This window comes from Elaeis guineensis, chromosome 5, assembly GCF_000442705.2.
Source record: "Elaeis guineensis isolate ETL-2024a chromosome 5, EG11, whole genome shotgun sequence".
Lineage (NCBI taxonomy): Eukaryota > Viridiplantae > Streptophyta > Magnoliopsida > Arecales > Arecaceae > Elaeis > Elaeis guineensis.
This window is the reverse complement of record NC_025997.2, coordinates 129080605-129092876: the sequence shown is the minus strand read 5'-3', so window position 1 is coordinate 129092876 and position 12272 is coordinate 129080605. Positions and strand designations below refer to the sequence as shown.

Here is a 12272-nt window from a genome sequence, read left to right as displayed (position 1 = left end):
GAGGAAGAGAAGAAAATATATTTACTAAATTATCAAATTATATGAAGATATTAAACGAGGATGCGAGTGGAAGTATCTAAACTTCCCCCATTACATAAAATACGCAATCTATATTGCATGTTTATGTCATCCCAAGAGTAATCATGCGGGCTAAATGCGCCAAAATCTTGCACCATATAAAACGGCACAACGCTCGCCGATTCTGGAACTTTTCATTCTGCTTCCCCTGCTCAGGTCTCCTCTCCAGTCTTTTTGGTGGAACTGAGGTCTCCTATCCGCCACAAACACAGCACATGTCTCGACTTTCCAAGCTCTATCTCCTCTCCTACAACTCCCTCCAGTGCCTCGGATGGTCCTCCCCATCTCCCTCCCTCCCTTTCTCTCTCTCTCCCTCTCTCTCTCTCTCTCTCAATCCGTTCTCCATTTTTATATACAGGGCACTCGCTCTCTCCAGGGTTCTGGGCAGCGTCCTCGCCACCAAGTCTATCCATGGAGCATACGCCTCTGCTGGAGATCTCATTTGTGAGCGATTCCCAAATCTTTCACAATTCATTTCCCTTTCCTTTTTTTTTTCCTCCTTATCGAAATCAATCTTGTATTCCGTAGGTTTGCTGCAAACAATTTCATTCTTGGAAGTCATCCACGCGGCCATTGGTGAGTTTCTTTTCATATCAAAACGAATGTGTTGTTCTGTTTCTTTATTGTTCTGATTTATTTTAGGTCTTATTCGGGACTATTAGGATTAGTTTCCAGTGGGGCAGTGCTTGCTCTGATGCAATGGGGAGGGAGGACTCACTTCTTGCTGGCCATCGTTCGCCAGATTCCGGAGGTAATTTTTAGGATAGATGCTTTCTTTACTGAAGGAAGCCAAACACTGTGTCTTTCTCTCTGGTAGTTCTGAAATTCTGTGCATTTTTATCCAGGAAATGAATTCCTCTATCTAGGTATTGGTTAGTTACAAAACAGCTCATTGATTAGAAAAGAACGATCTTTTCCTTTTTTCTCTTTTTTCTTCAACATAATTGATGTTTTCCTTTTTTCTCTTTTTTTTTTTTCAATATAAATTACCGTTTCAATTCTACGGAAGGTAGAATTTTCCTATCGCATTTACCGAACCCATCCTGCTCTAGTAGATATCTTTGCTGGGTTTAGTTATCTGTGACTCTATATGCACATAAGCATCTAAAGAACAGCCTATTTATCTTTTTTCCAACGATCCTTTTCTATTTTTGATCTAGGATTTGATATGCTACTTAGTTATGCAATGTCATAGACCTAGCTTTCAGTTAAATATTTATTTTGCAGGTCCAGAATCTCCCATCAGTTTTCATAACCTTTACGGCATGGAGCATCTCTGAGGTGTGTTGTAATGCTATAATGTATTAATCTTCTAGTTTGGTCTTTTATGTAGACTGATTATTTTCAGTTAAATTTGGTAAGCATTCATTTGTTTGACATGAAAATCTTTGTTAAGCAAATTCCTGGGGACATGCAAATGGATTTCATAAAAGAGAATATCCATTGAGGTCTAGTTTGCATCATACAGTCAGGGAATAAATTTTATGCATATGTAGAATTTTTTCATAATTTCAAGCTTGCTTTCTGTTTGGATAACCATGGCTCTGTGTTTTCTCCCTCAATTTCTATTTATTTTTTTGGTACAATATTGATCCACCCTTCGCAACTTTCGAGTCCCACCTTAAATGGTTTGTGATCAAGCTTATCTTGTTCCTCTTCATTTTTGCATGGATGCTTTTCACTATTTTGTATTTCTATCATGCCTTCACCTAAATATGTCAACTTTCTTGTTTTGAATCCAGGTAATAAGATACTTCCATTATGCTTTGATTGGCATAGGAACTAGCCCATCATGGCTCTCCTACCTCAGGTTCAACACGGTGATACCAGATTAAGATTTTCATTTTCTTCGACATATGTATTGCATGTACACCTATTGCTCACTTATATACAGTCTGTAGTTTAGTATTGTTTGGCATTATCCATTACATTTATTGGCAGTTGTTTGTTGCAATAACATATTTACAAGTTCTTTGTGGTTATTCAAAGTAGACCAAGCAATGCACATCCAAACATCTTTGGGACATTCAGTTTCAGTTTCATTCTAAGAATAAATAACATCTGAGTGATAAAACTGCATCATATAGCAGCCATAATATCTGTTGTTTGATCCTGGTTTTAATTTAGCGAGCTAAATATCAAATTGTATTTATAAACTACGACAATATTTGTTATATACAATATATATATATATATTCATAGTTTTTATATTGCTTTTATGCGACTGTTATAAGGCATCATATGCTGTTATAATAGCTTTTGATTTTTGCTATAACACTAAAGTCAGATGATAATAAAAAATCTTTTTTGACTTGACAGCAGTCAATATATAGAGTATAATGTTCTATGGCACCTTTAAGCCATGGTTATACGACAATAACAAAATTACTCAAAATATTGTTACTATTTACCTCATTGTTTTGCAATGCCTTGGATCATTTTGTAATGAGATTATAGCACTGAATTATAATTCAATAGTTATGGCCTATTTTAACTAGGCTAGCAGTATTAACCGGAGATCTTAAACCTTGCTCCAGACGAGTAGGCCTTATCCTTAGTATGTCTCATAAATCTGTACTGTTAACTATTTAGATTGTTAATCTAGCCTAGAAATTCCAGCATTATTTCCTACATATGTTCTATCATCAACAATCAGCATCTATGTAATCAACTTAGATGTAATTACAAAGAGCAACTTCAAGTATACAGCTCTTGTACTGGTAATTAAAGTCCTCGATTTCCTGCATAACATCTGATCATACATTTTGAAGATCAGATTTTTCACTTCACAGGTGCTTGCTTGATTCATGTTGTTTCTGTGCTGGTGCCTGGTGTTGTATGTCACTAGACCAACAAGGGAATTTGTTGGTCGATGATTGGTATCTTAAACTACTTTTGCGATATCATGAGCAATGAAAAAAAAAGAGAGTTAATGCTGCCCCATTGGACAATATCAAAATAATGATTGGTTTTACTTCTGGGAAATAGCTAGACTGATGTCAAGTACTGTATGTGATGTGGAGAAATCATGTGATATGAGATGTGTTTATGCTCATCCATTTGATACATAGAATCAAGATTTTATGTTTCTGCAAAGAAAAATGAAGCCTTTCACCAAGAAAGTCACCGGTTGATTTTGCAAAGTATAGCCAGAGATCCCTTTTGATTCTTTTTTTTATTGTAGAACTGCTGTGAATTCAAGAAATTGAATAGTATGCAGGGCAGTTGATCAACTAAGGGCCTGTTTGGATATTCCTACAAGATTGGGCTGAAAATCTTGTAGGATTCGTGGATTGGACCATCCATTTAAGCATGGTCCTATATTAACCAAATATCATCCAGCCCAAATCCGATGGGAAGAAAAAAAAGACCTCCTTGGTAGGTCCTTTTTTCTTCATGTAGCCCAAAGGCTAGAATCTAGGTTAGGTTTGGACAAACTCATAGAAAATGCAAGCTAAATGGACCAACAAGCCCGATTCCTATAGGATTTTCAGCATACTCCTGTCAGAATATCTAAGAGACACTAAGGGTTTGTTTGGATGTCCAAGCCCAAAATCCCATGGGATTCATGGGTTTGGACTAGTTTAATTTAAAAAAAGAAGTCCGGGCTAGGCTTATATTCCTAATAACCAGGGGCCTTTGGAGTGAGCTACCCCGAATTTTGTAGGGAGAAAAAAATGACTGTTGAGCTCTTTTTTTTCTCCCTATAGGATTTGGACCAGTCCATATAAAAGATAGTCTTGGATGGTTGTAGACATCGACTTAGCCCGGTCTCCAATTCAATGTTTTTTTATGATTGTACTGGCCTAACCCACGAATCCTATGGGATTTTGGGTCCAACCATCCAAATAGGCCCGAAGTGTAATGGTAATTGCAGAGATCAGATAGTGTGGAAGTTGTAGAACAAATGCTTTCATCCAAAATAAATCACAATTTCTATCCAATGGAAGGACACAAACAAGTAAAATTAGATCATTTGCCATTTAAGGTTAGGGCATTTGTGTGGGAGGCAGGAAAACTGCAGCAAGCCTTAAAGAAGCAAATATTTGCTGTTTGAAAAGGTCAAAGGTAGAAATTTTCTGCTTGCTTACTGTCAATTTCGATGTGGGAATCTCATTTGTGGAAAGTGAGGTATAAAATAAAGCTTCCCTAATCTACTTGTGGATTACTTCTTAAAGGTGGATCATGAGTTTATATCTATAGTTGATATTTTTTCTGCGACAGAGTCAGTTTCAAGTGGATCAGTGCCACTCATTTTAAAGAAAGTCGAAGAAGTGGAATGGATGACTGAATGCCTTGTAGTTTGTTAAATATATGCACAAGATTGCAGTGTTGGCCAAGAGGATGCAAGTGGATTTGGTATTGTGTTAGGATCCATTAATGGATTTTGATGAGAACATCACATCTTCCCCTTGTTGCTTTAGTGAGTTAAGTTAAAGAAATTGGGAGGATTTGCCTCGAGCTTGAGGTTATAAGAGTGTTGCACTGACCACTGGTAAGCCATCTCTGACATGTGGAGTTCCATGATAATAACCTTGCAAAATTCATGATCATGTTGACTTGTATGTTATAAACAGCTGCTGTGCTCAATGGTGAACATGGTTTTTTGGTTTGTCAGATGGAAGGGTCTTCTGTTAGATGCACTTGGATCATAAAGGGTTGTAGAGATATGTAGGATGGAGGTTGAAACTCTGTTGTAACAGTGATAAGGCAATGCAAACTAATTTTTCCTTTTTTTTTTTTTGCTTTATGATTTCTACCTTATTCCATTACCTTCCTCTTTGTTATCTCCTTGTTCAGGTTTTTGGAAAGATCCTTTTGAAATCAAGCTTTTCTATTTTTCATAATGTTTTCATTGAATATTTTCTTGCTTGAAAAAAAGAATCTGATTTAAGTTTTTAAAGGATTTCCTCAGTTAGAGGTGGTTCCCCAATTTTTTGGTCTGGCACTGGCTAAGAGAGTTCTGGCAACTGCTGTCCCTATCTTTGGCGGTTTGGATGTCAGAGTTTGGAGCTCGACCTGTACTTCGAGGGCCGTGACGAGAGACCTGTACAACGTGCTTCGAGGAGAGGCGTGTAGGATGATAAATGCCACATGGATCTGGAGACTTTGCGTCCACCCGAGGATTCAGCTCTTTCTCTGGAAGGTGGCTTGGCGTCGCCTCCCGACCAGGACGATTCTGCATGCTAGGGGTATGGACATTCCCTTGCTCTATCCGAGCAGATGCGCTGAGGAGGAGTCACTAGATTATGTTTTATTTCTGTGCCTCAAGGCCCGATAGGTTTGGAGTTTGGTGGGGCTTTCTTACATGGTGAGTGTCTCCATGGAGCCAACCCAGTGTTTTCTGGACGGTCTTCGACAGACCTTGCAGACTGATTCCTCCAGGAGTTTGGGGATTAGAGCGGCATGCATTGCCTACCATATTTGGCTTGTCAGGAATAGGGGTATCTTTGAGGCAGCTTGGTAGTCGGCGCAATTCACCCTAGAGAGGACCTTGGTGCAGGCTCGGGAGACTGTGACTATGATGTTATCTGATTTGACCTCGATTATTTGAGACACCTGGGACTCCCCTGCTGCTCAGGCAGTGACTCATGTGGCTTTTATTACTCGGGAGCCCCCATCTCTGAGTTTTCTTAAGGTCAATTTTGATGGCAGTATCAGAAACTTCAGAGGGGGTGCTGCTTTTGTCATCTGAGGCCCCGATTCCAGACCGATCGTTGCTGGTGGGTGTCACCTCTAGGACAGTACCATCCTTGCAGTAGAGTTGAGAGCGGCATGGGCTGGTATATCTTTTGCGAAGATGCGGCTACAAGCAGAAAGGTTGGTGGTCGAGGGGGACTCAGCGATGGTGATTGATTGGCTGCGAAAGGAGCAAAGGACCAGGACAACTCACCCGTTATTTAGGGATGCCTATCATCTGTTGCAGGAATGCTCCTTGGTCGACTTCAGACATGTTTACAGGGAGGCCAATGGTGCAGCTAATTGGATGGCCTCCTTAATGGTGGAGCACACTGATGATGTTGTTTGCACGGAGTTCATCGAGATGCTCCGTTAGCATTTTGGGATGTGCTTCTTTTTGATTTTTTTGACTGTATTCGTACTCATAATGTATGAGTGCTCTATTGTACCAAAAAAAAAAAAAAAGATTTCCTCAATTTCTTCTAACTTAGCCATGCCTACCATGAAGCCAACAAACCAATGGACTGGGTGACGAGCAGAGAAGACAAGCTTGACATCCTCCCCAATCTACGAGTTCCTTCTGATTTATCTCTGTTACTGAATACTGATTTTATGTGTGGTTGTATTTTCCTGCATTATTGAGGCCTCTGCCCCTGCTATGCGAGATAAGTTTCAGGATATTTTTTAATAACATGTAAGAGTTCTTTTCAAGAAAATTGCTGCAGTATTTGTTGAAATATAAAATGATTGCTCTCTCATTCATTGAGCATGGAGAATTAGCGAAAGTGTTTTTATGAAAAGTCATACTCTACGCATGTGTGGCAGGCCATTCTTTTGGTCATTGGTGTATTTCTGAGTTGAGATTGGCATCTGCTTTGTGGCCTTTGCTTTTTGTACAAACTTTTGTAGGGTTAGTAGATTTTATGCAGCTTCTTCACTTATTTATCATTGTATGTTATGTTTATGGAGGTGAGTTCCTTGTGTCTTTACCCCAATACAAGTTACTGGACATGGATACCGACTTCTGAATCACAGAGACAAGTTATAGTTGCAGTTTTTGGCTTTAGCTGCCTTGTGCAACTTTACATTCAGATGCATAAATGCCTGCTTACATTGGACAACTATATGCCCATAAACACTTATGATAAATACTGATCACAAAGGTTATTTTTACTTCAGGTACACTGCTTTTATACTTTTGTACCCCATTGGTGTAGCTCCTGGAGAAAGTAAGCACAAGAAACACCACCCATTGGCACATATTTATCATCTTCTAAAACCAGAGAAGCTGATCTTTCCTCTAATATAATACTTCCATGCAGTGTGGCTTATGTACCAAGCACTTCCATTTATAAAGGAGAGAGACCTTTATGCAAACTTCTTTGACAGGCTCACAATCAGCTATTACTCGTTTATTTTGGTATTGGAGTTCTTGCCAATCTGTATACATCAATTCTATTTATGGAGGTTTTGACATTTGCTTCCTGTATGTGCCAGGCTGTGCTGGTGTGTTATCCAGTATTATGGTTGAAGCTATATTTGCATTTATTTAAGCAGCGGCAGTCAAAGCTAGGGAAGCATCAAAGGAAGAAGAGACTTTGAAGGACTGAAAAGGAAGCCCTTTGGATACATTGGTCAGTTGTCTACATCTTTACCAACATGCCCGAGTTGGAGAGATCTTTGGACTTGAAATAATTTTACACTAGATGGAAATTGTAGGCTTTACATTTTTACTGTTCTATGCTTGTTGTGAAGCAAAAGACTATCTAGAGATTAGGTTTTATGCATATTTTACTCGCCATGGTAGTGCTACACACTTCCATTCAATTGTAACTTGTTTATCCATATATAGATTTCATTATTTACTTTATAACCTGATGCTATGTTTGTTCCTAGATTTTTTTTTTCTTCAGTCTATTGACTTGTTCAGAGTGGAAATTTGCAGAATGGAACCCATGCTTCTTTTCCCCTCATTTCTTTCTTATGTCTAAAATGATTAAAAGTTCATAAATAGGATACTTTTCCTTTTCCTGAAAAAATGCACCAATATGATATTTTATAATATGATAGGGGAGAAGGATATCGAGTTATTTTATAATTTTATTGGGGAAAGTATATCAAGTAATTATTATTTTCTACTGACATCTAGTTAAATTGTTGTTAGTAAGAACTGATAGCCAGATATTCTCCTTCATTCTTCTGGTGTTTCTGCAACTGTTATAAGTTTAAGTAATGGATCAAGTTTGACAGTGCTTGCAGGGGTTAAAATTTTCAAGGTGGTGGAACATATGCTTGAAGTGAAAGAAACAAACATACATTATTCATGTGATGTAAGGATTCAGGTCAGAATTTAGGTTGATTGGCCACTAAAGATTAGAGCATTAGTATCTGCTCGATTTTTTTTTCTTTGAAGGTTTCATAGAGCCAGTATGGGCTTGGGGCTTATGGGAGGTGATTTAGGAATACGAGAAGGGGTATATGGGATAGCCAATTAAACTTTGAAGTCCTCACTAATATGAGCTGGGTCATGCTAGGTCTAATTGAGCTTTAGACTGGGATTAGGTAGGGCTCATGAGTTGGGTTGCCTATACAACTTGGTACGGTCATTGATTACTCATAGAAGGGGCTTAGGTGAAGATAATTGGCTGGGTTTGGATTTGGGATAGGTCCATCAAGGAGGAAATTATTGGATCGAGGGAGAAAAAAAGAGGTGTCTAGGGGTGCCTACTAAAAGCAAGTTACTTTAATCGAGAGAGAAGGCTTTTTTTATTATTAACCTAGGAGTTAAAACCATAGTGAGATCGCATTTTAATGAGTTCATTGATATGCTTTTTCTGTTGACATCTTGTTTTAGATTGGGAGGAGCACCATGCATTATTTGCTTGAGTTGGCAGTGAATCTTTTCAGTCAGAGCATCCCTGCTATAGATATGAAGGAATTTGATTAGCAAGTTGACAATATTTGTGTATATTGACTTGAATATGCACTTGGTTGTGCATGAGACCATCAGTTCATGAAGTTAGAGGGATCTTTCTCAAAGTTGTTATCTTAGGGATAGACAGCACAAAACTCAGAGTGCAGGTAGTTAAAGGTAGATTGCATCCTATGTGTGGGTGGTGAATTACAAGGATTGCTAATTTATGAGATTTTTTTTTTACATTTAGTTGACAATTATTCCAGTCTATGTTGATATCATCTATCAATACGTACATCAGTTGTCAAAGTTGTCAAAATTTTAAATAAGATGTCCCAGACAACATTGAAATGGTGGGTTCTGTATCTTTCCAACAGTGGGTCGCAAAGGATTGTCTGGAGATACACATGGGATATCTGTTTTACCCATCACAGATCCGATATCCATTTTTGTGGAATGTTATTTACTTTATTTACTGATTTTATGTAAAATTCGTCGTTCAGGGTAGAAGCTTTCTGATGCACGAACTTGCAGAACTGAAATGAAACTGTCCTTTTTCATCTCATTCCCTGATAGCCGATATATTTCTGTCGAGCTATTATCTTGAATTCTAGTACAAGTGCTATTATCTGTCTCATTTTATCCTTCCTTGCAGAAAGGGAAAAGAAGTGTCTTTTCCAACCATAACCTTGATAAACAAAATGTTTGTGTCAAGGTATTATCTTAGACTATATTGCGAACGTTCTGTTGATTCTATTTTGTCTCAAATTCCATTACTGGAAACATGCTGGTCTCATTTGCATTAGCTTCAATATAAAAAAGGAAAAATGAAAAAGAGAGAAAAGAAGAGTTTACAGAATACTTAAAATCCAACTTGTTCCATCATCTCCTGAAAAGATCTTGAAGTAAAAGAAATAAAATGAAAGAGAAATCACTACCTTCGTCTTAAAATGATATTATTTGTTGCTCCAGCTTAAGACAAGAGACTTGAAGAAGCAATTTAAGATAATAGACCAAAGAAATGGAAGGAAATGTCTTCTCAATAATCCGTGGTGGGAAGCTGTTCATGGGTGCCACGACAAATGAAGCACATATCATAGACAATGGCTGCAAGCGCTGCCCCGATCATCGGCCCCAGCCAGAAGACCCAGTGATGGTCCCACGTCCAGCTGACCACCGCCGGGCCGAACGAGACCGCCGGGTTCATCGACGCCCCATCGAAGGCCCCGCCAGCCAAGATGTTGGCACCGACGATGAATCCGATCGCTATGGGTGCAATCACTCCCAGATTACCCTTTTTTGGATCCACAGCGGTGGCATACACAGTGTACACCAGCCCAAAGGTCATGACGATCTCGAGCACAAAAGCGTTCATTGGAGTCACATCTGCTGACACTGCAAAGGCTGCAGTTTTCTACACACGGACATATCATTTAAAACAAAAACTCCAAGCTCCAGCTTAGCTTGAATTGATTGAAACTGTATATGAGAAACGATGACCATCAGCTAGCTTACCATTCCACCAGTGGCGAACTTGAGAAGAATGCAAGCCACCACGGAGCCGAGCAATTGCGCTATCCAATACAGTATAGCTCGGAGCAGAGTTACGTTACCACCGACGAATGCACCGAAGGTGACGGCGGGGTTTACATGACCTCCTGAGATGTTGGCTCCGACAGAGACTGCAACAATGAGAGCGAAGGCATGAGCGAGAGCTGCTGCTACGAGACCGGAGGGTGTCGCTGGTCCATCGCCGGTGAGTTTGCCTGCCAAGATTTGGAGGTGAATTATATATATATATATATATAGAATTAGATTCTACGTTGTTGAAGAGTTGTGGATATATGTGTATATATTGTATCAGTATTGAACGAAGTATTAACTGAAAGCCATTCCAGATCCTTCGCCGGCGAAGACAAAGATGAGCATAGAGAAGAACTCGGCGACAGCGGCTTTGAGAGCGTCGGGTTGGCTCGCCTCGCCTGGCTCTCCGATGGCGATTCTATTCAGCGGCATTTTGCTCTAATTTTGCAAGTAATAATTTTTCTGGAACTCAGAAATGTCGAGCTCTTATTTCTTCTCTTCCTTTTGTTTCCCGTGTTACAACTCTGCCAGTTTTTTTTGTTTTGGAGAACTCTGCTAGTTCATTTGCTGGTTTATTTTGTGCTCTTCTGTGGTGGTTAAAGTTGGTTGGTGCAAAGCTAAAATAACGGCTGCAGAACCGGAAAAAGGCTGGCCGTTTCAAGCTCGTCGGCTGGTCGACACGTGGAGTCGTTGATTCGGGCCGAGAGGGTTGATCGGCCATTTGGGCGGATCAGTCGAAAAAAGTTAATTCCAGATCGGTCCTCGGACAGGAGAGAAGCGAGGTGGCATGCGGGCGTAATCTCAACTATATGGGCTAAGCTACTGGACCTGTTCTATCGAAGGTCGCGTTAGCAGCCTTCGCACTGGAGTGGGGTTGCACCTTCTGCACCGAGGACTCAGCTTTCATCGCGCGAATCCACCAATGGGATCACGAAATGGTAGCTTTGAGATTCATGCAGGTGGATGAATAGATTTGATCATGAGCCGGGCTTAGATCCAGAAAATATCAAATTTTACATAAACCCTCCTTCAAGTCTAGATAACAATGAATGGAATTTAGGCCCGAGATCCGGCCTACGGTCAGCTCTGCTCTATAGATGAATGCATGCTCGCTGTGCTTTGAGATCCATACAAAGTACTATCCAATGGTTGATGTTTGAAAAGAAGATCAATCATTTTTTCATGAAAAAGATACAGTCTGAACCCTAGGCACCGTAACATCAATTTAGCTTTACTTCAATTTCGTAGTATCTTTTTATTTTTATATTTCAAATAATTTTTACATAATATTTAGTTAGAACCTTTTCGTTAAACAATACTCACTTAAATTGAAACTTAAGATAGTTAGGATCGCTTAAACTGCACTTGCAAAGCATATGTGAATGGCTATCAAATAATACGTGCGGCATATGGTGTGGACTATTTCTATTATGCCATCCATGCACCGCAAAGGATCCGTGCTTAATTTGAAATGTCTCACTTAAAAATAGAAGGATGAAGGGTTAGGTATGAACAAGCCGAGCTACTAGCTGTTGACCTAAGTAGCATTAATTAATCCTTGAACGTATTGCAAAGTCCTATATCTTTGAATTAGAGGCCCAGAAAAAAAAAAAAAAAATTTAAAAAGGAATGAAATCCAGACATCTGCGGCGTTTTGACACTCTTGCAGGAAAAGAAAAAAGGAAAGAAACAAAATTCGTCGTGGGAGATATTTATTATGAGAAAGAATGTATCGAATCAATGACTCCAGTGATGGTATTCTGCAGAGGTTTATCCTCCACCGAATTCTGAATGAGCCACTGTTAGACACACCGTGGATAACAGCAAGATAATGTGAAATGGTTATGAGGTCGAGGCGTGGGGAAGTCATTGTGCGTCTATTGCGGTTACGAGGTCAAATTTCCAAGTCTTGGGCCGTCACAGTTTAAGTAATGAACGTCGGCTAGCCAAGCATGTGTCGGCAGAATGTCTACGAGAATCATGTGGATCGTGGAAGACCGAAACGTTGGAAGCGCGG

The 12272-nt window shown here is 39.5% G+C and overlaps 2 protein-coding genes across 3 annotated transcripts; one reads left to right on the top strand and one right to left on the bottom strand.

Annotated features, from left to right (window-relative positions):
* The first annotated feature begins 114 nt into the window (after positions 1 to 114).
* On the top strand, positions 115 to 7630 carry LOC105045727 (uncharacterized). Of its 2 annotated transcripts, XM_010924097.4 has the most exons (9): positions 115 to 352; positions 437 to 522; positions 607 to 654; positions 741 to 829; positions 1306 to 1359; positions 1821 to 1888; positions 6937 to 6986; positions 7080 to 7177; positions 7255 to 7630. In XM_010924097.4, the coding sequence occupies exons 1-9, from the start codon at positions 144 to 146 to the stop codon at positions 7357 to 7359; spliced, it is 807 nt and encodes a 268-aa protein (XP_010922399.4). In that variant the 5' UTR covers positions 115 to 143; the 3' UTR covers positions 7360 to 7630. The 2 variants fall into 2 exon arrangements, with proteins under 2 accessions (XP_010922399.4, XP_073114645.1); XM_073258544.1 differs by lacking the exons at positions 1821 to 1888; positions 6937 to 6986; positions 7080 to 7177; positions 7255 to 7630 and adding an exon at positions 4994 to 6930.
* Positions 7631 to 9650: 2020 nt separating this feature from the next.
* LOC105045728 (aquaporin TIP1-3) lies at positions 9651 to 10687 on the bottom strand. Its single transcript, XM_010924098.2, has 3 exons — positions 10555 to 10687; positions 10187 to 10437; positions 9651 to 10085 (listed from the first exon to the last, which is right to left on the bottom strand). The coding sequence occupies exons 1-3, from the start codon at positions 10685 to 10687 to the stop codon at positions 9711 to 9713; spliced, it is 759 nt and encodes a 252-aa protein (XP_010922400.1). The 3' UTR covers positions 9651 to 9710.
* Positions 10688 to 12272: the final 1585 nt, after the last annotated feature.